The sequence below is a fragment of the Haliaeetus albicilla genome, chromosome 1 (assembly GCF_947461875.1).
Source record: "Haliaeetus albicilla chromosome 1, bHalAlb1.1, whole genome shotgun sequence".
NCBI classification, from domain to species: Eukaryota; Metazoa; Chordata; class Aves; order Accipitriformes; family Accipitridae; genus Haliaeetus; species Haliaeetus albicilla.
This window is the reverse complement of record NC_091483.1, coordinates 51,474,762-51,501,765: the sequence shown is the minus strand read 5'-3', so window position 1 is coordinate 51,501,765 and position 27,004 is coordinate 51,474,762. Positions and strand designations below refer to the sequence as shown.

The 27,004-nt window shown below is 38.3% G+C and overlaps 1 protein-coding gene and 1 long non-coding RNA gene across 8 annotated transcripts in view; one reads left to right on the top strand and one right to left on the bottom strand.

The window, feature by feature from the left end:
• Nucleotides 1–9,740: 9,740 nt before the first annotated feature.
• FGL1 (fibrinogen like 1) overlaps nt 9,741–27,004 on the bottom strand; it is a 29,961-nt gene continuing 12,697 nt past the window's right edge. For 6 of the 7 annotated variants that reach the window (XM_009918355.2, XM_069789061.1, XM_069789072.1 and 3 more), the window contains 5 exons: nt 25,523–25,682; nt 23,320–23,417; nt 22,279–22,367; nt 21,531–21,718; nt 9,741–17,595 (listed from right to left, as the gene is read on the bottom strand). In XM_009918355.2, coding sequence (XP_009916657.1) covers nt 17,436–17,595; nt 21,531–21,718; nt 22,279–22,367; nt 23,320–23,417; nt 25,523–25,682 — 695 coding nt within the window. In that variant the 3' untranslated portion in view covers nt 9,741–17,435. The remainder of the gene's footprint in view (nt 17,596–21,530; nt 21,719–22,278; nt 22,368–23,319; nt 23,418–25,522; nt 25,683–27,004) is intronic. The other variant, XM_069789115.1, reaches the window with a different exon arrangement.
• LOC138686402 (uncharacterized) lies at nt 12,441–26,981 on the top strand. The gene is made up of 2 exons (XR_011325742.1): nt 12,441–12,553; nt 26,409–26,981. It is a non-coding gene; the product is annotated as an uncharacterized lncRNA (long non-coding RNA).

Genomic DNA, 27,004 nt, shown 5'->3' with positions numbered 1-27,004 from the left:
GAGGTGGGCTAGCGCAGAACCGCAGCCGGCGACGACAGCAGCCCTCCGTGATGGCTTTTGCGAGGCGCGTTCAGGGACGCGCGCGGGGCGAGCAGGCTCGAGACCCGCGGGTGCCGGAGGGCCGGGCCGCCGCCTTCGAGCCCGGCGGCCCGGCCCGGCCCGGGGTAAATGATCCGCCCGGGGGAGCGGCAGGTCAGGACGAGCCGCATTCCCCCGGCAGGGCCCGGGCCGGGCCGGGACGCGCTGCCTCACGCCCCGGGCCTCCGCGGGAGGTGGCTGGCCGGCCCCGCCGTGCCCACTGCCGTCGTCCCAAACGAGGGAGCGGGAGCGCTGAAAAACGCAGGCTGTTCCTGCGAAGTCGGCTGAGAGCTGTGGTGGGCGCGAGGTTAGCCCAATGCCGCGCAGCAGCGCCGGGGCAGTCTCCGGGTTACAACAACAAAAAATCCCGGGAGGTTCTGGCTTAACCTTCCCGGTGGCCTAAGCTGCACAGCGCCGGATCCGTGCTAATCTTTGCGTTTATGCAAAACAGTTTGCAAACGCGAACCACGTACAGAGTGTCTGAGTTGAGTAGCGACTGGCCACAACTTCAACTCTGCCTTTTAGCACCCTGCCCGCGGTATTACTTGCTGCCACTTCTTTGTGCTTGACGTCCTGGACGTGAGTGGTGGTAGAGCCAACGCTTCCCTCCAGGAGCCGTCCTCTCGGGCGTTTGGGTGAGGAAGGTACATCTCGTGGCAGTCTCCCTGACCCTATGGCGTAGCTGCTGGGGATTCGGCGCTAAAGCGGTGTCTTCAGCTGCTGGCGCTGCCCATAACAGGATGCAGAGACGGAAAATCTTTTGCTCGTCTTTACAAAGCCCCCAAAAGTAAGTTTTGCCTATGCGATGTCCAAGGAGGAGAAGCTTTCAGATGCCAGCAAGGTTGGAGACGCTTGCCTGGCGTGTCTGTTGCACGAGGGCATAGCAGCCTTCAGGCTCCCTGTGTGCCGATGTAGGAGTCTGTATCCAGGATGGATTTGGTGACTCCATAGGAAGTGCTTTCTTGACATCAAGCTAATTCCCTGACCTTCCCCTCCACCCTCCGCTACTATATACAGTTGCTGGCTATTTATATATGTGACGAATATTATTCAAAATTAAACATGCCAGGAAGACACTGAGTCTTTCAACCTGATAATTAAAAAAGGAATACAGCATGATTGCTTTGTTTCATCACCACATGAAAGAGAACTATTTATTTTTATTGTGGTTAGCTTAGTAGTAACAAACAAAATATTTTATTCCCTTCCATGAAAAGCAATCTTGCCCATCTTTATGGGCTTCATCCAAAGTGTGCTGGAGTCAATAGTATTATGCATGGGCTTTCAGTTAGCACGTGACTGCAAATCTAGTGAGCCAGCTGAGAGCAAGAGTGCTTTCGGGCTACAAGACTGAGCATTGTGCAAGACTTGGACACCCCAAGAGGGAATAGCGCCGGTCTTTGGTCAGGGTCTATACGGTGCTCCAGACCTTGGCAGGCAAACGCTTCGGTAGCACAGCTGAAGCACCCTGGCATGAGTCCGCTGCTGTGGCTGGACGTGTGGAGCGAGGGACATCATGAGATTTTTGTGGTGTCATTAGATTACTGCTCATGTGAAACTGAGTGATTGATAGTTTACATAGCCAGCCTTTTAGCAGAGTTCACAGGCGTGGCTCCAACTGTATGTATCGAGGCTAATCTCAATTACAACTTAAAAATACCTCTGTCTTTGTCACTGTGGGGATGGTCTGGAAAGTATCGACTGATCGCTACAGCTGAAAGCTTGTCATGTTGATCTTTATCCCACCAAAGATCACAGTTCATTCAGCGTTCGCTGCAACCATTCCACTCTGATGGCTCTTTAGTTTTTCCTGGTTTTGATCTTTGTCTAGGCCTTTCATACAGCAGTAATCAAAGAAAAAAATCAATTTAAAAACAAGAGACGTGGATTTTTTTAAAATGAAATAATAATGAGGGAATTCAGGAACAGTTGCACTGGCATTTCTTTAAAATCTTCCCACCTGGGAAGATGGTATTCAGGTTGATGGTGATAGTTGAAATCACTACGTGGTGGAAAATTTTGTCACATCTCATCAAGGAGGATTTCAAAGTGGCCAAAGACTCTCAAGGCAAGGAAGGAGAAGGAACTAGAGAGGCCACTGAGGTCTGTATAATTGACATTTTTTGCATCATTTGCTCTTGGAAGTCCTTTTCCTGGGATTCTAATCAAAAGCTGTTGGAAACCAGTTGTTCTGATCAAAAACTCATGACAGCCCTTTCCTCTCTTATTAAGTAGCCATGAATTGACTTTTGCTTCTCTGCCTTTTTTTCCTCCTCAGCTCTTCTGGTCCATGCCTTTTGAGTTTCATAATGGTAGGAGGAAGACTGCAGTATCATGTCACTTAAGGTTGAAAAAGGAGGGAAGGAAAAGAGAAAGATGAGGGAAGACAGGCAAAAAAACTTACATGAGGAAGAGAAATGGCAAACAAAGGATCACGAGAGGGAAGGTAACCAAGACCACAAAGAGGAATAAAGCATGGGATAGAATTTGAGAGACCAGAGCAAGGGGTGAATATCACAATAGGTGGGAAACAGAAGAATTGGAGTAACAGACAGTTTTATATACTTTCTTTCCTTATTTCTTGTCAATAAGAGTAGGCTCCACAAATCCCTCAGAAGGAGCTGAAAAGAAAAACTAACCTGAGATGGGGGTATGTCTGTCTTTAATAATAGATATGATTGCAGCAGGTGTAAATAATTTGAAATGGTACCAGGTAACTTGAGTATCAATAGCAGTAAAAATGCAGCAGCACAGGATGGCTAAGTCTGTGTCCTGTTGGTATCCAGGGTAATGGATGGTTTTGAATAGGTTATTAGGGAACTCGCTCAGTTTCTGCTCCTGACTCTTAATGTACTTTGCTTATGTACTTTAATATTATATGGTAATCGGCTAGAAAAGCAGACTTGTAACAGGGATTGAAATTCAAATTTCCCCGCTCCCAGCTAGATGCCTTAATTGTTGCATTGCAAAGTGATGCCTTGCTTCCCTGGCCCAATGAATGTGGATTAGTTTGCTCAGAATAACAGCCTTTCAGCAGGGGCAATGAAAGGCATTCCTCCTAGCTAGCCTCTGGCCTGGTGACGAAGGGAATTTCCTGGGAAGTGCTAGATAGGGATTCAGTGTTGTCCTCAGGACTCTCCAGGACTAAGTGCTACCTGTTTAGCTGCTGAGAGGACCTCTCCTTCCTCCTGTCATGCTTTTGAAAGACGCCAAAGTCTAAGTGTAGACCCTGCTTCAGCATAACTCAAGAATTAAATGCTTTAGATGCCGAGAAGGTTGTAGTTGCCGTGTCAGTAATTGTCAACTCAGGTGCTTCTCGCACTGGCTGTTAGAGATTCTGGTCCAAACTACTGATACTTCTGGTGTGGTGGGGAGTGCGGGCACCTGGCCCAGAGCTGGGGACTCCTGGCTAGGAAACTGGTGCCAGAACTTGGGGGTTACAGCTCTTAGCACTGTGACAGCTTGGCCTGTGGTAGATTGGTAGTCTGTGATAAGTCTTGTCCTGGCTGTATTTGGGAAAACTCCATGTTGCGGATTTGTTCATGTTACACAGTGATGTGTTCATGGGTAATTCTCGGCATTGTGAGGCTGACTTCTGTCAGATAAAATCCCAGCAGGCTGGAGGTTAATGTACTCTGTTGTGACTTCTTTTTTTTTTTTTTTTTTTTGGGTGGGGAGAGGGCCAGTGGAGACATGTCGATAACTGCATTTAATTTCTTTGGCAAGTAGTATGTACTGTTCCCCTTTGTTTGCTTATGCAGACTGCATTTAAAGTACTGCATAATATAAAGCAAACCTCTCTGGAGGCCAGTGCCAATTTTGGTTGAAGAAAAGTGTCGCACGACAGTTGAAAGTCTTCATTATCTTCTGAGGCTCAATTACTAATGAATATTCTTTAATTTTTGTTACCACACACTTCACATTCATATGACTTCTTTTCTACCCAAGGTCTATTTGAATAAAATTGTATACTTCCTGCTTTGACAACATACTGATGATGTATGCTAGAGAAAATCATTAGGAGGAATCCTGCTGAAAGTGTTGAAAATGTCTTTGGATGGTAATTTGGGCTCGATCTTGTAATTTTACTGGTGATTTTACCTGTAATGGCTACAAGTAAAATCATTCTAAGAATCCTTGGTATTTCTCCTCCACAGTTCAGAAAAGAATCAGACAGACCGTGGGTATGCCCACAAAAAGCATTGGTGAACGGATCACGGATCTCGGGGCTAAATTAATCCCTTAAGTAATTTTTTTTCATATGCTTTTTGCTAAAACAATGTTCAGTCCTCTACTAAGCAGCAGCACTGGTGGAGAACTAGAAAATATTCTTAATGCTTTTACCATTAGACTAATTGTAGTTCACTTGATTCCCTAATGTAATAAAACTCTTCCTTTCGTGGGCCATTATCTGTTAGATAAACCCTTACATTGTATGTGTTATTAATTATTTATTCCTTCCATTATTCTTAGATGCACATTAAAGAATTGGCTCATGGTTTCTAGCACAATTCATAAGAACATCTCTGTTCAATAATTTTTGGAAGCATTTTCTTATGGCAAATAAAGTAATAAGGAAAACAGTAAGTTTCATCTTCTATGGAGTTCAGATATCAGTTTAACTGTTTTATTCCTATTAATATTTTGAGAAATCTAGATAGGAGGGGTTTTTTCCTTCCTGATATTAGTGATTGAGAATTTGTGTATTATTCTTCTAGACTATTTTAATTACTTTTCTATTTTTTTCCAGTTAGAAAAAAAAAATTAACTAATTTCCCCCCCCCTTACTTATTTAGTGTCATTTCAATGAGCTTACCTAGCTATATGCAGAATGACAACTTTACTGTTCTGTACCTACAGTTGTTACCCCCTGGTATTTTCCACGTATGCTGTTTCCTAAGCAAACATACTTTCACATAAGCGGATTTATGCAAAAATACCAAATACAGCTATTTGTCTATTCTGAGAGGGGAAAAAAAGGAGGTTGTATAGTGAACATGATGGCCCAGCAGAGTTATCTTTAAAACAGTATTTTCAATCCATGTGAGTGCAATTGAGAATTTGATTACCTTTGTCAAGGCAATGGGGGAGAGATATTGCAGCAAGGGAGACAGCTAAACCTTGAAAAAGTATACTGGCTGGGGGGATGGCTGCTAGGAAAGGTTAAATCACAGCTCATGTGAAGATGTTTGAGAGATTCATGTATTGCCACAATGTGAAAATTTCCAGTCAAACCTGCCCACTTCCTAAGAGAATAGCGGTGTTCCTTGTAGCTGTCAAGAAGTGACTGAACAGTAAGAAAATTTAGAATCCTGGTTTTCAGTCATGCCAAACTGGAGCTGATGTTTGAATAACCACAAGGGCACTAACCTGATGAATGACTTAGAGGAAACAGAGAGAGGAAGAGACCTGTGAAAAAAGTGCCTAGAGATGCTAGCTGGATCTCGTTGTACATAGGACTATTGGATGTGATAGAGATGATGGTTGACAAGTTTCTGTGGCAACCCATAGCAAATTAGAGGAGAAATTGGAGGAGCTCTCCAAGCAAGATGCTGGTAGATGAGTTAGAGAAGCTGGAGAAAGAGTGGGATATAATCTAGCTATTAGAGACAGTGAACAGAGAATGGAGACTTTCAGTCTTAAGTGCAGGATGAAAAGCAGCTAGCACCACACATTCTTACTCTTTTCTATTACTGATTGTTTCTTTGCTTCTTTCTTTTTTTTTTCTTTAAAGGAAAACACCTTTTCTTCTAAAAGCCCTCCTTAAGATCTTTCTGTTCAAGGAACCATCTCTGGGAAAGAAACAAAGGTGAAGATAAAATTCCAAGAAGACACTTGCACAGACCTATTTGAAAGTGTTTCTTGCCAGGAAACAAGTGCTCCTGAGCCTTTAAGGGCTATGCCTCTGCAGCAGCTCCAAGATATGCTTGCCTTCAGCTATATAAAGAGTGGTTAACAGGCGAAGACTTATTGCCACTAAGACTAATTTAAGGGAAACTAATAGAAGAAAAAGGTTACACAACCAGTTTCTTTTCCAACTTTTCAGTGGTTTCATCACTAGCTCACTATAGACTTAATGTTTTGAAGAAATAAAATTTTGCTGAAGTAAAACCAATTCCATTCTTATCTGTAGCAGGTCAGCTGTTTAAATGCTGCTGAATATTATTTGCTTCTGTGATTTTTCTGTGATTAAGGAACAAATAAATCATATTGCTATTGCAGCATCTCCCTGATGTGAGGCTTGGATGTGAGATTAAGTTAGCAGGGTTTAGCAACTTATTTGCACAGCGGACAGGGGGATGAATAGGCTCTTAGCCAGCAGCAAATACATGATGATGTGACTTGTTCTGACAGGAGAGAAGGCTAAGCTAACTTGCACACGGTTTGCCTATAGCAAATGCAAAGTAATACATGCTGACAATTACTGCAGACCAGCTGATGCAGAGTAAGTTGCTAATAGGTGCTAACTTGATGGTGCTTCTGAGCTCACAAGACAGTGTAAGGTAGTGTACCACTCTGCTCTTTGCTTAGACCCTGTTCTATCAGTAATGGGATTTTTCTGGTCTTTCAGTAGGCTTCTGTGGGTTTCAGATCTCTTTGTATGTGAAAGTGTATTGCATTAGACACACAGCACCTTAATATTGCAAGTTATGCCAGTGTTCGTACTGGCTGGAATACTCCTGTTCAGAAGTAGGTATGGTATATGTTAACAGGACAGAAACAATAGAGACATGGGAGTAATTGTGATAAAGGTAGTGGGTACTAAACAGAAACTTGCACCAACAAAATAGAGAGGAAAAGCTTGAAACCATTCTGTGTGGCAACAAGATGTCCCCATCTGAGCCTTAATGAGGCAGGATGGAACAAAACAATGCTGTGAGGAAGCTGTGTTGCAGCAGCCTATGGCAGTATTTAGCACCGATTGCTCAAAAGGGCAAAGGTGAATTGTCAGGTAACTGGAGAATGAAAAACTTTTCTCTTCTCTTTCCCCAGCCTCTCTAATATGGACAGATGAATTCCATCATTAATGAAGGGACAGCATGTGCTTTTGATTTGGTGGTTGAAACTGAATGCTGTTCTGTATGTGTGAAAGGTTACTGAATGGACAATAAGAGACTGGGGGAAAACAAGTAAACCAAGCCTTTTCTGCATGTCATTTTTAAGAAATGGTATGCATCCAATGGGAGCAAGAAAATGAATGTAAATTTGGGATTCTTTTCCCTCCCGGGTGGTAGCACAAACCAAAGGGAAGAAGATGAGAAAACACATATGGAATTTAGACTGAAAATAATCCAATGGGGGAAAAAAAACATATAAATGTTCTTATTTGCACTTAATGTGGTTTAGTCTATGTTTTCCATTGCAGCATAGATCATTTAGAGGTCTTAGAGGAACTCATGTCTGAACCAATCCTTATTTTCCTTAGAACAGGTCTGATGTATTATTTTTGCTCCCCCAGTTCTTGTTCTAACTGACCAAAGCAACTTTGCTAGGGAAAAAAACCCACAACTTAAATGCAACAGCCTGGAAGACCGTTGTTCTTGGCATAGTTTTAATGGCTGGACAGGCGTTATATAAGAAAATTTAGTCCTGCCTAGGGTTCAAGCCACTTGACTTTACAAATTGGACAAGATTACTGTTGAATCAGGTGCATCTGAAATAAGAACAACATTATTTTGTTGGAAAATGGCAGGTAAATGACGAAGGTCATGCATGTATTATGTGTCTGCAGTACTCTTCACCTGGGATGCAGTAGGATTTATCTATGAAATTATGTGTTGTTGATATTTCATACTGTAAAGACATGGTAAATGAATGAAGTTATTGATAAATGAGATAAAGTTTGAATTAATTTTTAGATGTGCTATTTTGGCTATTGTGCAGTCTTAAGGATTAACTGGAAGTATAATGAACTGTAACAAAAAAGCCAAACATATAAAGCTACAAAATCATTAACATTAACATTGTCTGGGCAATCTATTTCATTCTTTGTTTTCACTTCAGTTCCTTTTTCTGATAGGCCAGTAGTCCTGGATAGTAGGAGGAAAAATTAAATTGGAGTCGGAACAAACGTGTTAAGTTTCTTCATTGCTAGCTACTTGCTTTCTCTTAGCTGAGCTTAAGGCTAGCATGTAGATAAGCCACCAAGATGCAATGTCAGAAACTTTTGAAGGCAGAAGTCAGTTTATTTGCACAGGAGATTATGAAAACATGTACGTTTTCTATTGTGACGGGCTTCTGAGTCAGAGCTGGAATGTGCAGCGGAAGAGTACTCATCCCTGCTGTCCCACATGGCGCCCTCCTTAACCACAATCTCTTGCTCAGCCTCCTATTAGTGGGCATTTGTCAGGTTTTGTAATTTTCCACAGTCTGAAATGCAAACTGTAGTAATAAACAGCATTTTCTAAGCCCCTATGTGTTACTAGAATTCTCCAAGGAATCCCTGTATGCCTGGCTTTTTTTCCCTACTTCGTATGTATCACAGAAAACTGACTGAAATACCATATTGTGCACATTGACCTGTACTTCTGGGTTTCATTTGCCATTTACAATGAGCAGCCTGTAGTGTGTTTAAAATGGCTATAACAGGCAGTGCTTTTATTAAGAGTTAGTGATCCTGTCCCTCTCCCTGAATATTGATATAATGGATGGTGGTGCCAACTAGAGCTGATTACTTCCTGCTCTTCAGCACTGATGTCTCTGTGGAAGCTGAAGCTGCAGACTTCCTTAATTAATCATGCCAACCTAGAAACTAAAGACAGTAAGGGCTAACTATAGTGGAGCCTTCTGCTATAGTCAGCACTTCTTTCCTTTAAATACACAGCTTGGATGTAAGCTTGCAAAGGTAATCTTTCAGGGAGAACTCTGGGCATTTTAAATATATCCTGAAATACTTGTGCAGTACACCTCTCCCAGAGACTGAAATCATCACTGTGGAAAATGCTTCTGAAATGGAGCCACTCTGCTACTTTAAACCAGTATGCAGACAGGGCACAAAAGCCCTACCTAACCTCTCTGCCTATGTTGTATATAGTTCAGGAACTGCTGCTAGCAAGGTTATATCCAAGTGAAAAACCTGAAGATTCCTGATTATATACAGGATCAGACAGAACTAGTAGCCTAGGCTAGTAACAGAATAAAATGTAGTTCTTGAATTACATGTTTTCTCAGGAGGTTTCAAAGTGCTCTGTAAAATGGTTAAATCATACTTCTCTCATACACGAGGAGAGTATCAAAGAGTTCAGTGACTTGGTACGTGATACAGAAAAAATGAGAGGCGATGGGGGAAAAAAATTATTTTCACTCTCACATCTACGAATTCTAAGTTTCACTTCTGAAACTAAAAATGCATACATTTGCGTTTTATTCTTCTTCATATTAAGAAAATGAGATCCATGAGTCAGAAGGGTTCCAGGTTTTCCATGCCTTTCAAAATCTATATGTCCCAGAGAAGGGAATTTCATTTTGGTCACTTGTTCTCTTCCCGCTATGATTGGACTCCTTGATGGTAAAATAGGCAGTGAAATAAACAGTACTGCAGTACTTTTTTCTTTCAGAGAATAATACAGGCTTTGCTTAAAATAGTTATTTTTATCATATAATTGAAGAAACACATTTGTAGCTGAAGATTTATGTCACAACATTTCCAAGAAGCAGTCTGCTGAAACGTCTTTGTTTTTAATGAGTAAGCATAAATACACCTCAATGAAGGCTTTCTTTGGTATCACATCAGAGTTGCTTGCATTTAAATTAGTGGATCAGCAAGAAAGGACAGTGGAACCTTTATTAGCAGCTGACTTCTCTCGAGTCTCATTTTACATTTTTGGTTCCAGCACTATACAGCTGAAAGGAGATACTGTAGGTAAAAAAAAAAAAAAAAAGTGAATAACAGAGACAAGGCAGCTGCCAGACATCAGCTTCCACTGTGTTCTTCAAAAATATCTGTATCCTCACTGATATTATAAAGAACCATAATGTGGCATGTTTCCTTGTGAAACAGGTAGTCTTTTGAATTCTCTGGTAAGAGCTTTTCATGAGCAAAGTCTGTGATACAGAGTTCAGTATTTTTTTAAAGCTGTCTTAGTTGAAGAGGCTGCCCATCAAGAAAGAAACAAAGGTAAAAATCCATATAAATTATATTTCACCTGCTGAAATCATTAAGGTAGTGCTGTTCTCTAAGGAAGTCCATATTTTCCCTACAGTCAGTTTGTGATGTCCTGGAAGACCTTAAAAGTGAATTTGATAATACCATTATTTCTGCCAGGAACAGTTCCCACGTTGGACTGCTTGATGCTCAGTCTTCATCTTCAGTGATGGTGTACTTTGAAAAGCTTCAGGATGTCTTAATTTCTCTTGAAGTTTGGTTTTGAGGCTTAATTAGTGTACAAATGACAGAGACATTGTAAGACCTTTATAGAGAATGTATAACCCGTTATCACACGCATCAACAAGTAAGTCTGAGATGTCATGGGCAATCTCTTCCTGGCTTTCTCGCTCTAGCTCTTTTTCCAGCTCTAGCTGGATGTGAGCACAGATATTCTTTTTCTGGTAACATGGGAAAAGGTTGTTGATCATTAGTATATGATGAATTACAGAGCACATACAGACTTGCAGGGCTACACTCCCTATAGAATACTATATAATGAATATGGCTGATACCTTTTTAATGAGAAAGTAGTGGAATAATAGAAGGGATTTGTTGTTAAAGCTCTGTTTTCTTTGGGATACAATGTAAATGATCTGCTTGAGGAGCAGATGACAGGCCTAATTCATCCCTAGTGTAACTTTACTGGACTGAGTTGATTTACATGAGATTAATTTTGTTCATACTTTTGGGGAGAGAAAAAAAAGAAGTTGACACTTACATAGCTGGGAAGGTGTCCAGTTAGTATCTTAGATATGAAACTTTTATGCCAGGTTTAGAGGCTCAAGTGCTTTAGTTTAATGTTGGGGAGTTAAAGAGAAATATAAGGTAGAATTTAAAGTTACTGTTCTGGATTACAAATATTAATGACTTTTTTTTTTCAAGTTGTGTTATTAATGACTTTTTTCCAAGTTGTGTAAACATAAAGGAAGCCCTTCCCTTCCTACAGTACTCAAGAATTTTTTGCTTAGAAATTTTAGATTAAGAGTGACTTGTGTTCTTCCAGTTGGGCATGATTTTTCTGTTTTCTTTTTTTCTGTACTGAGTCAGAGGGGTAGTGAAAGTGACTCAGATGCTGTTAAGCCCCTTGTTAGGAAAAGTCAGTAACAGGAATAGATGAGAACTATGCTGAGATCTTTAATTAAGCATGCTGCATAACAGAGGTAGAGAGGATTCAGTGACAGAGGACTGGAACAATTTGAATTAGCATTATTTCAAAAAATTCCATGGGATATTTAAAATGAGTCATTCAAAGTTATTAGAAAATAAGAAAAAGGAGATGCATTGCAATTATTAAAATCCCTTCATCACAAGATAAAATGTTTGTACATCTTGCAAGTGTTAATAATTCAAACTTAGATGCCAGCTTATAGAGTGAGACTTGCAAGACATCCTAGCAATTACATGTAGCATGAATTTCACATTTGCTGAGTACCGCATGAATAACCCACTGATTTCAGGGAGGGTGCTTTTCCCAGATGGGTGTATGGCTTCTTGGCAGGATATGGATTTCCTGCTCTCCCTGCAGTGAATTCACTATGGCACAAGCAGTTACTTCAACTTGCTAGTGCCACAAGTGTCCACAAAATCTGTTTCCCAATCACAAGAAACATTGAAATGCTTTATTATTTGTATTATGATATAAAGATGGGCCTCACTCCAGTGAAGTTCCCTCAAATTTCAGGGTAGTTGAGATGTGAAAAATAGAAAGAGATCCCATCAGGGAAGAACAGTAGAGGAATCATAGCAGGAATACAGTAGTGCAGATATGTTAGTTCTGGTAGTGTTTGGAACTTGCATGGTTTTGTTTCTGTTTGCTAATCAGCAGAAGATACTAACTGCTGTTGTAGTGCAAGGCTTTTTAAATTAGAGAGACCACAATTTAACCATCTAAATATGCCATACCTCACAATAATTAGATGCTGTGAACTTCCTTAGGGTTTAGGTAACCTTAGGAACTCATGTATGATTTCAAAAGTGAGTTAAGCACTAAATTCACTTAAACATTTTTGACTTGTTTTCTATCATTTAATAATTAACTTAATTAGGAGAAACATTTGTACTAGTTTACAAATGTGGTATTGCCTAAGAAAGTACATGTACAGAGCACCATCTAGTGCAGCATATCACTAAAATAAAAGCTTTTCTGTTTATATGTCACTTGTCTGTGTTTAGCTAATTTAATATGAACTATCATGTTGCAGAAAATGCCGGCCCAGCGGCTCCTGTGGCAATATAATTTTGCAATTACATGGGAGACTATGGATTGAAAATTACTTGGGACCTGTACAAAATTACAAGGATAACAAAGCTGGATGCACTGAAATTCAGGTAATCATTTGTAAGAACCATATACTTTTAAGAGGAGTCTGCTTATCTTCCTGCCCAGTGTTGGGTGATATATTCACTACAATAATTGAATCCAATCTGTTTACCAAAGATTGATTTCAACCAAACTAGGTTGGACACTGATTCTCACAATGGATTTAGAGACCCAACTGCCATTTTAGGTACCTTAAATACCCCATTTAGCTCCTCAGAGCTTTTGCTTAGCTTCTCCAGAACCTGAGAGCTACCCAGGTTCCTTAAGCCAAGCATTCACAGGTATGCAAACCATGACTAATGGGCAAGATTAAAGATCTGACTGTCATTAAGAAGGGAAGAAAAGAAGAAAGGAAGGAAGCTTAGATTCTATAGGAGACAGGTAAAAGAAACTTATACACAGGTATTTAAAAGTTGCTGAGGAAGGGCAGAAAAAAAGTGAGCTACAGGGGCTTTTTTGTGAAAGCTGTATTTTGGTTCTGCAAGCAAACAAACATGAATTTGGCCCCACGGTTGTTTAATCACCATTTGAATGTCAACATTATGTTTCTGATGCAATCTATTTAGCATTAGGGTAGGATTAAGAGGAACTGTCTTAGTTAACTGAAGATGTAGCAATGACCAGCTGGATTTCATCCTGTGCTAAACAAAGGTTAAGATGGCCCTCAGGTTCTTGGAAAAGATAATTTTTGGATGAACACTATGTATTCAACAAAAAACTAATTAAGCATCAAAGAACCACTATCACTGTAAAGTTTTACATTCTCTTTGAACAAGCACTTTAACTAACAGAAAATTATAACTTTTCTCTCTAAGCATATATATTGTGTATGGATTTTGGCTGAACACTTGAAACTTTGCCAATTTCCCAATTCTCAGACATACTCTGAGAAAACAGCAAGCATATGCTCATATTAATTTCAGAGTACCTCCTGGTTTTGAAAAGCTCTGTTTTTTGCTAAGTTGACCTCTTAAGAGACAATTTAAAAAAACCAAGACAGAAATAACTGGAAATTTTTGAAAATTTGGACAGAATACTTCCCTGGATACTTTTTCTGCTCTTTCTACCTCCTTCACAACTGCCAAAGAGAACCTACGACTGAAGAAAAGAAAAAAAAGGATATAAAAAGCTGCATTTTCATTCTTTTTTTATGAAAAGAATCTTTTCTTTCTCTAATAATGAGAAAACTAAAGGAACGTGATAGGAATGTTCACAGGCATGGCAAGCTGTGGTTTTGTTCCCCTTTCTGGGTATACCATTTTGCTAACAGCAAGGAGAAGTAGCTTTGACAGAACAAAATGTTATACTTAGAGAAGGGGTTCAAGAATTGGTGTCAGGAGTAACAGTTTTGGGAATGGTGGGGAGAGGTAGGCTCTAGCTAGGCAGTAGAGCTGAAGAGAAGAGTCTCCACTGGAAAGCAGTAGGCCAGATTGCATTACCTCAGCTCTGTCAGTGCATACTAGACATTCCAGGGAAAACAAACGTTGAGCATATAAGGCTCTTTCACTGTTCATTTAATTCCCCTGGGCTTGTGGTTTCCATTCTTTTAATGTCCAAAATGTTTAGCAAATGGAAGAAAACAGAAATAGACAACTGAAAATATAAAGGTGTTTCCCTTGAACAAATATTACCAAACCAGGCATTTTTGATTACACGTTGCTGGTAGCTATCACTATGTTCTTTATTAAATCATGACTGACAAAACATTTCCTTTGTTATTTCCTTGATTCTTATTCTTCTTCTGTTGGGTTATATGATTTGTATCAAATGGTATGTATTAATTTTAAACTACTTGGGAGTTATTATGTTGTTCTGTCTAATGCCTGAACAAATAAACTGGCCTTTGTTCTGCTATCTTGTAAGAATAAAGACTACGTTAGAACATGTTCATACCTGTTGAGGAAATAATAAATAAATATGAACAGGCCAGGCCAGGCAGTGAAAAGAATTCTCTTCCAAGCTGTAGTCTCTTTTCTAGTAGCTATTTAAACTTGCCTTTTGAAAATAAAGGGTTTGTTTATTTGAGAACAGTTATAGGACCACTTTGAATTACAACACTTTCACATGTTTTTCATGTGGCCAAAAAGATCTGTTACACAAAGAAAGGCCATAGAAAGATGGTGGGAATTAAATACTGTATTTGCATATTTCTAGCAGTATGCTAGATGCTTTTCAGACAGCTAGGATATCAAAGTCCTTGTTCTGAAGAGCAGTCAGTCCAAATAAACATACAAATGCATTGTAAGATGTACAAAGAAAGATTTGATCCTCCTTCATTTTATTATTTCCAATAGAGAAAGGGAGTCAAATTTTACATCAGAGTATGACAAAAGCACCCTAACTCAGCTGAAAGATTTCATTAGTGTTCTCACAAGTAAACAGGTTGGATTTATGCTGCAGCAAACAAAAAAAACCCCTGCAGATTTCATGAGCACGATCTGTACATGTTAAGAGTCTTTTTTGTGTGCTAGAGGTCCAGCTTTGCTGTATTTAAATCCTCCACATCTTTTACTTAAATTATGTGGACTGTTATCTGTCTTGATACTCTCCAAATACATGAGCTAATCATTCCATTTTCCTGTGAGAAACTAAGGGTGTTTTTACAATTTGTACATAATATCATCTATGTTTTTGCAAAGAATTAAATCCTTCTCCTCTTAGAGTAGCAAAAGAATTTGAAAATCATGATGGGAAATACTGTACTTAAAACATCTTCTTAAACTACTCCGAAACTTCCACCATATTATGAATGACCCATACCTATAGACCTGCTCATATTGTTACACAGGAACCCATTTTAAATTCTGTAATAAAATTGGGTAAAAATACATATCAGATGTTCTGTTTTAATGTTGAATGCTGAATATATATATCTGTATATAAGTATATACATATATACATACACACACAGGCTGGTATGCTTTCCTGTCAGATACAGAATTTAATCTGGTTTAACTGATTAAACAAGGTTCTAAATAAGCAGTTGTAGACTGGTCTTCTCATGCAGAGGTACTGGGATGTGCTAAAGGCTAGAAATGTCTAGCAGAGTATCTACTGATACATCAAGAAAAAGACTGGATTATCTAGAATACCTGCTATTGCCACAAAAAACAGAGACCTCAAAAACTCTATACTGCAGGGTTTTTTCAGCACCATTTTTACATGGTAACATTCTTTTTAGCAGCCTGAATCTCATTTTTTTCTCTACTTAATTCCCCCCTTTTTTTTTGTTTAGGTATAATCTGATTTATCTTATTGAGTGAGATTGTTTCATATGAACATCTCTTTTTTCTCCCAGTTGTTCTACACATCCTCCCTCCCTTATTCCATGCAATTCTTTCACGGATTCTTGCCAAACTTTGGGGTTTGGAGGATGGAAATGGAAGGGAAAATGGCCATGCAGGGAATTATCATGCAGCTGACCTGTATTCATATCAATGTATTTATAAATTGACTGATAGATTGCCAAAAGTTAGTTTCAGTTATGTTAAGCTTAACTGAAACTGGCTGCCAGTTTCAAGAACTGTATTTGGACAGAGGAAGAGAGACTGGCAATCCAGCCACAAAAGCAAAATTATTTTAGGAAAGGTGGAAAATAAAAGTGCCCAAGTTTGGCTCAGATCCATGTGCTTTTTAAAATCTTCATTTGCATCTGCTCAGCAGAAAAGGATTACATTTCATTAGATAGCTTTCTAGAGAGTGCTCCTATCTTCTCCATGGCAGCAAGCACTAATCAGTGATTCTTCTTATTAAAGTCTATTGTGGTGCTAGGCACAAAAGCTAGGGGTGGACAGAGACTCTCTTATGATCTTTCTTGTACGAGAAAAATGTGGATCTGCAGCTTGAAAAAGGGGAAAGCCCAGTGAGCCAAGACAAGGATATAGGAAAAGATAGTAGGCTTAGAAGCAGAACCACCTTGAAGTGACTGAACAGGGCATTCGAATTTGGAGAGTTGTGGAGACTAACAGATACATAAAGAAGGTAAAGATTTATGGAGTCAAGCACTAAGAACTCTAAACCACCAGATTTTAGCTGCACATGCAATACACTTCTCTCTACACATGCACTATGATAGTCTATGTTCAAAGCAGAGCTCACATTGACATTAGTTGCAGCTTTTGTTATTTAGCATTTTGGTAAACTCCAAATGTCAATAGATTAAAGTCCAGGTGTTGCCAAAAAAAGAAAGGCAAAATGGTTAACAACAAGAAGAAAGGCATAATTACTGACCATGTAAAGATGTTAGATAGAAATGATGTGACCAGCCGTAGAAATGCTTCAGCAATAACAGACAATCCACTTCTCTGTGCTGGATTCAATTGATTCTAGCCTTCATCCCTTCTCTTCCTTCGGTTCCCTGCCTCATTCTTTATAATTTTTATGTATGCTATGTACACAACACATGCAACAAATAAATCAGAGGAATTTACAGGCAACTCACTTCTAAAGCCTTGAATCATTCCAAAGAAAGTATGTTCCATCCACTGATTAAACCAGCCTTATGCTTGTATTTAAATACTTTTTGGTTGTAATATGTACAATTAATTTTCATTTTTGAGACAACACAGTGACAATACTGTTTTTCTAAGAAGTGAAAGGATTTGCAGTCACTGCAGAAGCCAAAAATTCTCCACATTGATGAAGATGTCCTTATTCCTAGGTGAACACCTGCCTTTTTAAAAAAATCCTGTGCACATATTAGCACTAGTATTTGTATCTACAGATTCATAGGCCAGCTTGTCTTCTCATTTACATGTCATAAAACTACTGCTTGCAGAGGAATTATTCCACATTTATATATGCATAGATGAGAAGAAAAATCTGGCCATCTGTTTTAATTTGGATTGATTTGCTAAAAGATTAACTAGATAAATCGTCTTAATAAAATACTTAAACAATATTAGGTTGAAAGTCTGCTGGTCTGACCTTCATGACAACAGATTTCAGAGAATACCACCACCCATGCCAAGTGTACCAAACAATCCCGTTGTCTGTCTTCGCAGTATAGGGGCCTTTGTAGTACAAACCGTTCAAGTTGGCAGAGTGACACCTGGTGGAAAAGTAAAGGAAAACAGAAATAAGGCCCCCTGTAGGAAAGTTGCAAGCATTTGTAGTTTCTGTGTGAGTCAAAAATTTTGCCATGTTGGTAACGGCCCAGTTTGACAGCTGCAAAAATTTGCATTTGTGGACTTCAGTGCACCTAAACAATAACAGTTTAATTAGGGCACAACTGCAAGTGTTCTTAGCTTCTTTGAAACAAAAGTTCTTTTTGTTCTTTCCACATGTTTTCTGACATTACTAGCTCTCTGAGTTTTGCCTGCTAATCTGTTTCCATGGAGAATTATTCCAGAGTTGTTCAGGTCATGTGTGGCAGCAGGGCATACACCAAGCAAAACTCTGGGAAAGAAATACTGTTTTGCTTTTTGTTGCTCCAGAGTAGCCCCTCTTAACTTTTGCAGTTACCCCACATGGTGTTTCATATGACAAAATCTGAATACCACCATCAGTTTGCCTATTCAGCTGTGGACTTCTATTTGCAAATAGATGAAATCTGACAGCTAATTCAACATATGTATACCAATTCACTGGATCCTCCGAGCTGGTGGTTTTTTTGACTGTACAAAGTCCTTTTTTTTTTTATTCTTTAACACACTGAAGCAGAAATGCTGTTACAGTTCATTAAATACAGTGGTTAAAACAAACAAACAAACCCTAGCAAAACCCAAAAGGCTGGAATAGGGACTAGCACAACCTTGATACTCATTTGGTTTCTACAAGAAAGAAGTTTAGATCCTTATGTGACCATATGGAGAGCAAAATGGTTGTTTCTTCTGCAGCACATTGAAATGAATTGGCTTGGTTTATCTGCCAATTCAGTATTTTGTTGTAAGTGCTGTTAATATCTAACTGTCGAACACCATGATGGATTTCAAAAACAGACTTCAGAAAACATGCAAACAGAAAACAGTCCAGATGAACCTTATGGATATTACTACTGGCAAATCTTAGTCTCTTTGCCTTTGCTTACACTTCATTAACAAGTTTTTGATAACTGAAATAAAAACTGTGATAAAAGCCTCATAGGAAAACTCTCATATATTTATGCTTATTTATTGCTTACAATTTTTAAGCTCAATTTTGGTAATGTGTTGGTTGAAAGCGTATAAACTGCAGATATCAAAAGTTATTTGGTTTTGAGAATGACAAACTTCTATCAGAGCTGACATATTTCTAGCCATACAAATTCTGCATTGAGCAGGTACTCTGTCTACTTTGAATCAAAATACAGATTTCAGTAGAAGAATCATGATTGCTAAGAGGTATCTAGATCAACTGAACTGCTTCTTTTACTTCCTTTGATAGAAGAAGGCAAAACATGATTTTTGTCAACAGCAACATGAGCCAGTAACAACTCTTAATTAGTGCTGGGAGGAACTAATAGCAAAAATATACAGTATTCTGTAACCGACTGAAGTAACTGGACATACTAAAGAAACAACTGGCATGTGATTATTGATATGATATTCTGAAGCAACATTCATTATTCACAAGTCAATAAACACCTTAAAGTTAGCCTATGTTCCTCCTTTCTTTCTGATAGGCTAATTTTTAAAGCAAAAAACCTGCACTGCAATAGTTTCAGAAGTACAGTCAACTCTCAATTTTCTGTGGACTTTTTATCTGAATTATATATTCACTGTATGACAGATGTGGAGAGATGGAGTTGGTTCCCTAAAGAACTGTTTGAATTCTACCTGGACTTACTGACTCCAGTATGGCCCACATGGATGTAGGTATGCTGTTTCCAGGATGATCAGTCAGGCAGAAAGCCTGAGTGAGTGAGACCTGTGGCTCCAACTTGATGCCTGGCAGATCCACTGCGATCATCCATGCATAGTGTAACTAAAACTGGGAGTGCTGGGGAGAGAATAAGCTCATGTCCAACTAGGCTTGTTAGCTCTTCTTTTACCAGTTATGAACCTACTGACCTTTGCAACGCCCTGGATGCAGGAAAGCTTATGACTTCGGTGAGTACCAGAGTGAGCCCAGTTCTGTGGATTTGCATCCAAGCTGAAAAATCTCTTCTAGAGCTTTGCTTACAAAAGAATGCAGAGAGGCCATTTTTCTGCAGAAGTCCAGGATAACAAGTGCTGAGCTGGAGCAAGACCAATGGCTTTAAACTACATCTGAGCTACTTCCATGTAGCCTCACTTGTGTCACATCCCTTGGTATTCATATTATCTGGGTGTTTCTGTATTTCATTAGTCCAGATAGCATAAAGCTGGCTATAAAAAATTCCTTCATAGCCGGGAGCTCCTATAAAAACCAGCCAAGAACACTAATTCCTTCTATGTTTGCTAATCTGTGCATGACAAATACGTGTTCTGAGTGCTTTCCTCTCTCTGCCAGTGCTGTTCTTTTGGGTAGTATTTAAGGATACTGAAATTTTATAGTATTTTGCAGTATTAGGCTTAACATAACAAAAGTCAGTAGCAAGGCAGTTGAACAACACTATTAGTAACTCATTTTCATTATCCAGATAGACTTTCACTTTAAGAGCTTGAGCTACACAGCCATAATAGGAACTAGCCTGGTAGGAGTCAGCTATCTTTAGTAGTTATGTAGCACCAACTACAAGGTATTAATAACTGTCAAGTTCTGCCATACAGCTACTTTTGCAAAGGGGTCATTCTTTTGCCCAGACTAATCCAATGTTTTAACAAAAAAACCCCACGTTTCTAAAAGACAAAAAATGTATGCAGTTATCTAAAAGCGATTGGTGATTCACTTTTAATGACTCCATGGCATGGTATCAGAGTTTTATGCTACTTGAGGTCTAGATATTCCTTTAAATCCATGAAAGTTCTGATTTCACAGGAAAAGGATCTCCAAAACAGTTGCCTTTCTCTTTTATATCTTAGCTTTTGTAAGAACTGCAAAAAAATCTTTTTCTACATGTGATTTTTTCCCATATGTCTCAAACATTACGCTGACCCACTATCCATGCAAATATATTAAAACGTATTAAAATAAGTAATTAATTGTGAAACATTGAGTTAATAGCTACATCACATCAGCTAAGGTGGTCACAGACTACTGATGGAAACAGAATTTGGAAAATGAGGAGTTAAAAAACAGAAACAAAGGGTGACACAACAGAGAGAAACAATGGAGTTGATCCAGCCTGGCAGCTCTTGCCAAGTGAACTGAGATCACAGTGAGAAACTAGTATGCTTCCCTGAGTTGTATTTTAAACCTCTCTATTACACAGCTAGATTGCATAGTTTCTTTTCATGGCTGTATTTATCTAATTAATTAAGGGAAGGAACACAGCTGCCTATACAGACAGTGCTAAGGCTACCAGTTTTATCCTTTCTTTTTGAATTGGTATTTTTTGTGTAAGTAGGATTTTAAAATTCTTTTACTGAACCCTATTTAAAAAAATCTTCCCCTCAGTCCAGCCATGCTCACTGACAGAAACTGAGTGGACACTTCCCATCTTGATATAGAAGGAATAACAAGAATGAGATGCTGTGAACTGAGGTGAAAAAAATGAGGCTTAATAACCCAGCACTAGTTTAACTTGTCAGATACTCTGCAGTATTGCCACATCTGGTCTAGTGCAACGCAGGAGAAATGCAAGAATGAAGTACAACATGGATACATCTGCAAACTCTACGTGAACTACTTGTGTAAAAACTGGTTACCTTAAAGGGGCAGAATTATCTTCTCCTTACTGTCTGATAACAAAGATGACAAAGCCTATGGCAAATACCATTATCACAGACCAGCTTGAGCTGTGCAGCAGGTGCTGTCCCTTCTAAGGTGAGTTTCAGTCTTACCAGCACTGAGATCTCTGGTAGGGGTCAAGGGCAGATTGCAAATATAATAAACAATGCCAATCCTATCTTCTACCATAAGTTATTATTGTTTGAATATGCATGAAGCAGAATAGTTGACAGTACTGATATAAAATCAAAATACCTGTTAAACCACCAGCCAGCCTTCTCCTCTTCAGCACAGTTCCCTTCATAATTGTCATTATCCCTGTCTCTAGTACTGAATTTCATTCCTCGATGGTCAGCCCACCATTTTACTTCAGGATGAAATCCGCCAGTAAGGGAATCACCAGCTGTACCAGAGTATTCACCACAACTCATCTTGTATGAATGCTAATGAAAAATGTGAAGAAAGGAAAAAAAAAATCCAAAATGTCTTTAACCTTTAGTATGTCAGAGAGTAAAACCACAAAGAGGAAACTTATCTGTTCCATTTGCTACTATTTTTATGCTCAGAAGTGTCATGCCACTTAATGTATACCAGATAATGAAGGGGTGTAAAGATGCTTACTGGGGGTAAAATTTGTCAATAACCTTATGTAGAAATGATATAATAAAAACAGTATTAGAGTTAGTTTGCAGTACATATTAACAAATCACAACATCATGTAACATTATTGTTGCTAATATCAACAAAAATATAAAAACTGCTTTTATCCATGGCTGCTAAACCAAATGATTCATACAGCTTACAGAAAGTGTGAAAGTGACATATCAATGTAAACCACTATTATTACATTATTTGAAAATCCCAAGCATCTGTAAGAAAGAAAATATGATAATAAGGTTCTATACAAACCTTTATGAAAATTAGGGAACCTGTATTTTTATTAGCTGTCTACAGAATGCACATTTTCATTAAAACCCCTAGTCATTATTTAGTATTTTATTACCTCTTCACCTGCAACTCCGAATCTTTCATATTGTGCAAAACGCCGTTCTCCTTCAAAATCAGTTAGATCAATTCTTAAAGTATAGTTCCCTTAAGAAATAACAACACAAATTATTTTGGTTAAACTAGCCTATCCCACTACTTTTCAGAACAGAGTGTTATAGTAGAAGATTAAAATACTATGATTTTATCATGAATCTTATCTCTATCATCACAGCGTATTTTATGGGGTTTTATCTTCTTTCTTTATGCATATTAAAGCATATCTTGCTATTTATTGTCTTTATTCACCTGATTCATCTTAGAAAATTTTGGAGTTATTCCAATACAGATTTTCAAGTGTAGAGAAAAAATACCTAAAAAAAAATATGGCCTTACAGGGTTTATATTTTAGTAAGGTGTTTGAGGTGGTAATGAAATGATGGTGAGAATCAATCAACAAGCGTACACCTAAGAAAACTAGATTTTTATACTCTGAAGATAAAAGAGTTAAACTAGGACCATGTCCTGGAGGCACTGATTTCCATATGAATTAGCTGGCTAAGTCAATGGGTAAGTTTTGTATATGCAGCATTCTACAGCAAAGCAGAAGTTATCTTAGACTGAGTAACTATTAGAAAGATGGAAATAGCTTTCTAAGACTAGCCTAATCAACAGGACAGGCCTAGATTTACCTTCATGTAATAGCCTATGCAGCCATGTAAAGTCCTGACTAAATGAATTGGTACAGCTTACTACCTGACTCTGGACTGGTAGTGATGCTGACTGTGAAATGGGTAGAGACAGTTCTTTTAAGGTATATTCTTGGCTACTGTTCCCTGTTTTGTTGGGGCTCCCTGCATACCATTGGCCCAATGACAGTTTTGAACCTTTGGTTAGAAAACATATATTCAAATGTGTTTTGTTCTGAAACTTGGAGAAGTCCATGCAAACTAACAACAGAACTCAGGATTTATGCTAACAAAAAGGGTAACAAAAAATGGCCCAGAAAAAGCAAAGAAACAGAAACAATAGAAGACTATTGTTACAATACAAATCTTACCTTGATTAGTCAAATAATGAAGATTTTTATTTCCAAGCCAATATTCACCATTTGTCAAAACAAAATTTCCAAAGCCTTCTTCATAGTCAGTCCAGACTCTGAAAAGAGTATAAATTACTAATTTATCAAAAAAGCAATTTTGCTTGGGTGTTTATTTTATCATACAGTCATAGATCACAGAATAATTCAAATTGGAAGGAACCTCAGGAGGTAATCTAATCCTATGTCCTGCTCAAGGCAGGGTCAGCCATGAGATCAGACCAGGTTGCTCAGGGCTTGTCCAGTGAGGTCTTAAAAACATCCAAGGATGGAGGCTGCACATCCTCTTTGGGCAACCGGCTCACTGTTCTCACAGAGAAAATGTTTGTCTTTATATCCAGTCTGAACCTCTCTTGTTTCAACTTACGTACTTTGTCTCTCATCCTCCCACCAGACACCAGGGTGAAAAGCCTGTTTACTCACACTGCTCTGTTTTCTTAGTAACCTCCTTGTAGGTACAGGCAGGCTACTATTAGGTTCTTCTGAAACCATCTCTTCTCCAAGCTGAACAAGCCTTAGCCTGTCCTCATAGGGCAAGTGCTCCAGCCCTTGATCATCTTCTAGTCCTCTGTTGAACTCTTTGTAGGTTCATTATATATCAGAACATTAATAAACAAGTATTTTAGACTTTATTATCTTATTTACATTGTTGATCTTCACAGAGTTATTTCTATTTCTCATATGTGAAAGGCTGAATCCCACACTACACCGGTCACTGATTCCCAGTTGAAAGAATAGCCCTAAGAGTTACATTCAAAGTGGTTTAAGATTAACAGATTTTAAGACCAGAAAAAAACACATTAGCACAGTCCAATCTCTGGTACAGCACAATTTACCCAAAGTGAAAACATTTTTCCTGGTTAAATCCAGAGGATCTAAGTGAATGTATAGGCGTATCACAAGCATTGTTTCTTTATTTTCTGGGATTCAATGAAGCTGTGAGACTCCTGCAGCTGGATATATAATTTTGTAAATTGAGGTATTAGCTAGCCGTTTCCAGCTTTGATGTATTGACTGATTCTAACAATTTTTGAGCTCATACTGGTGCATAGTTTCAAGAATTAATGTGTGTACTGAAAGCATTGAATCTTTTCCCTGTCTACAGTAGCTTTGAAACACTTTCTCAATGGTTTTGGTTTCATGACATGTTCTGATGGGGACAAAAATATGATCTATTTCCCTGATGAGAAGCAACCGTATTTCAACCAATGGGTGAAAGTATGAGGCTGTGGACAGTCAGTCATAAGAGAAAGCAGCCTCTGTGACTTAAGTAGCTGGTAGTCTCTGGCAGGGAAGATGAATGGGTGGTGTGTGGTGGTAACAATTGTAAACTGCTACAGATTGCTTTTGTAGCTTGTCTGACCATAATTTATAAAATAAGAATAGCAAAGTTTTCTTGCCTGGATTGCAGTTTTTCATCCTCTCTGGGGATCACTTCTCTATTTCATAAGGGTATTGTAAAGTTAGTTACAGTATTTATAAACACAGGTAAGACACAAATCCACAGAAGGATGCAGGTATGTGAAAAGCAAATTGGGAAAAGTGGAGGTTCTAAAAACCTTCTTGTTGCTTCTAATATCTGTAAGTATTTGTGGAGTTTTATATTCAAGTCTCACAGCACCAAAAATTTCACTTCTGGACATTTCCCAAAAATGCTTGAGTCTTGGCAGAGACAATGATGTTAGGTGTCCACACATCAAGTTCTCGCCCATCTTATCTTTCCTGGAGGCATTTCACCATGAGCTACAAATTACTCTGTGGTGGGTTTCTCTCATACTTGCTTGCTGATGGTATTTTGGTTCAAGCAGACAGCTTAGTTGTTTTTGGGTTTTTTTTTTTTAGATTTTTACTATCTGCAAATAAATGGTAGTCCTTTACTTGTCATTAGAAGTTCTTGCTCCAACAATTGTTAATGCATTTGACATTGAAGCATCCTCATGTAAAATGCATAAGCTGTCGGACTAGAAGAGATGTCTCCCAGAAGAGAGCCAGAGCCAGAAGTGGTATCTCATCTGGAGGCTGTCCCACAGAATAACCATTTCTTCTTTTTTTCTGAGATAACAACTTATTCATATAATTCTAAAGTAAAGATTTAACTTAGCTCCATCTGGTTTAATGTTTCTCCACTTTGTTTCTAATTTTAATGACTAAGTCTAGTACCTACCTATCAAAATTCTGGCTGCCATCAGAACGTCTCTGAAAAACAGTCCAACCACCCCCTTCAGACATGTCACAGAAGGCAAGGAATTCAGTAGGACTCTGGATAGGTTTCATCTTATAAAACCCACTTTGCTTATGGCCATCATTGTAGATTTCTGCACAATCTGTTCACAAAACATTCATTGGACAGTTTTTTTAGTCCTGTACTTACTGGCAAAATCAGAAATCAAGCCAATAACAGAAATCAAGTCAAGTCATACAAGAGTCACATATGAACCATGCTAATACAAAGGAAATACCTCTGCAAACACATTTTTATGACCTTTGCACATTTACTTGTATTTGTGTTGCTTTAAAATTTTATTGAGCTGTAATTATTTTGACATTTCTTTAAATGAATCTTTTTTCCACCATAAAATACTATAATTTTTGTTTTCATTTGACTAGCAAAATAATTCCTCTGGTTTAAATGGTGTCACTTTTCATTTACAATGGTATAATCCACATTAGAATCCTGTTACAATTGTATAACTTCTCTACATATAAAACAAACAGTAACTTTTAAAAACAAACATATACTTCTATGTCCAGAAAGTCCACAGGAGAACTGCCAAAACCAAGAGTATGGAATCACCGGTGTTAGAAAAGGGAAACAATTGCTGGACCTGATACTGTTGTCCCTTGTACCAAAAAGGAGCAAAAATACATAGAAGACTACCCCCAAAAAGTGCAATGTATGTGTAAAATGATACCACTTCATCTTGATAACATCTACAGTCTTGTCTCCATTGGTGTTAATGACTAATCAGAATTTACAGCAATGACAAAATTCAGAGCTCATGAAAATGTAACAGCAATGTAATTGTATAATCTTATCTTTTTTCCTCTAGGAGTTAAGAAATTAAAGGAGTTCTTTGTTTATATGTAATCTACCATCAAGCAGTCATACAGGAAAGACATATAACTTTCAACATTTCTGTTTTTCCTGGCAAAGGTAGGGCTGATTAACTGTAAGATTGTCCCTGAAACATTTATGAATATGTTGGCTGAACTTCCAGGACAGTTTGGAACTTTCTGAACTATTGTATGTCTTCTCAGTGAAAGTGTCAGTGAAGATTAGACATAGAAAATAAACACTTTATACTGAAAACAAATAGCTATGCCAGGATTTGAATAAACGCTAATAGAAAACATGATTTAAATAACAGCTAAGTTGTCTTTCTGGAGAATGTTTGATTGGCTTATAGAAAATAGCTTTTCTTGTCCATTATTTTCTTAGTAGGTAACAAAACACTTAAGCATATTTTAATTTTTAGCAGGTGTATATAGTGTGGATTTTTACCCTCACTATCTAACCCCAAATTATCCAGCTCTGTTTACATTAAAATGCTACAGCAGTTTGAATGAAATAATGAAGTATCAACAGGGAAAAGCATTTTCCAAGCAATAAGGAAAGTGAAAAATTAATGGGAAAAAAAATATTCAC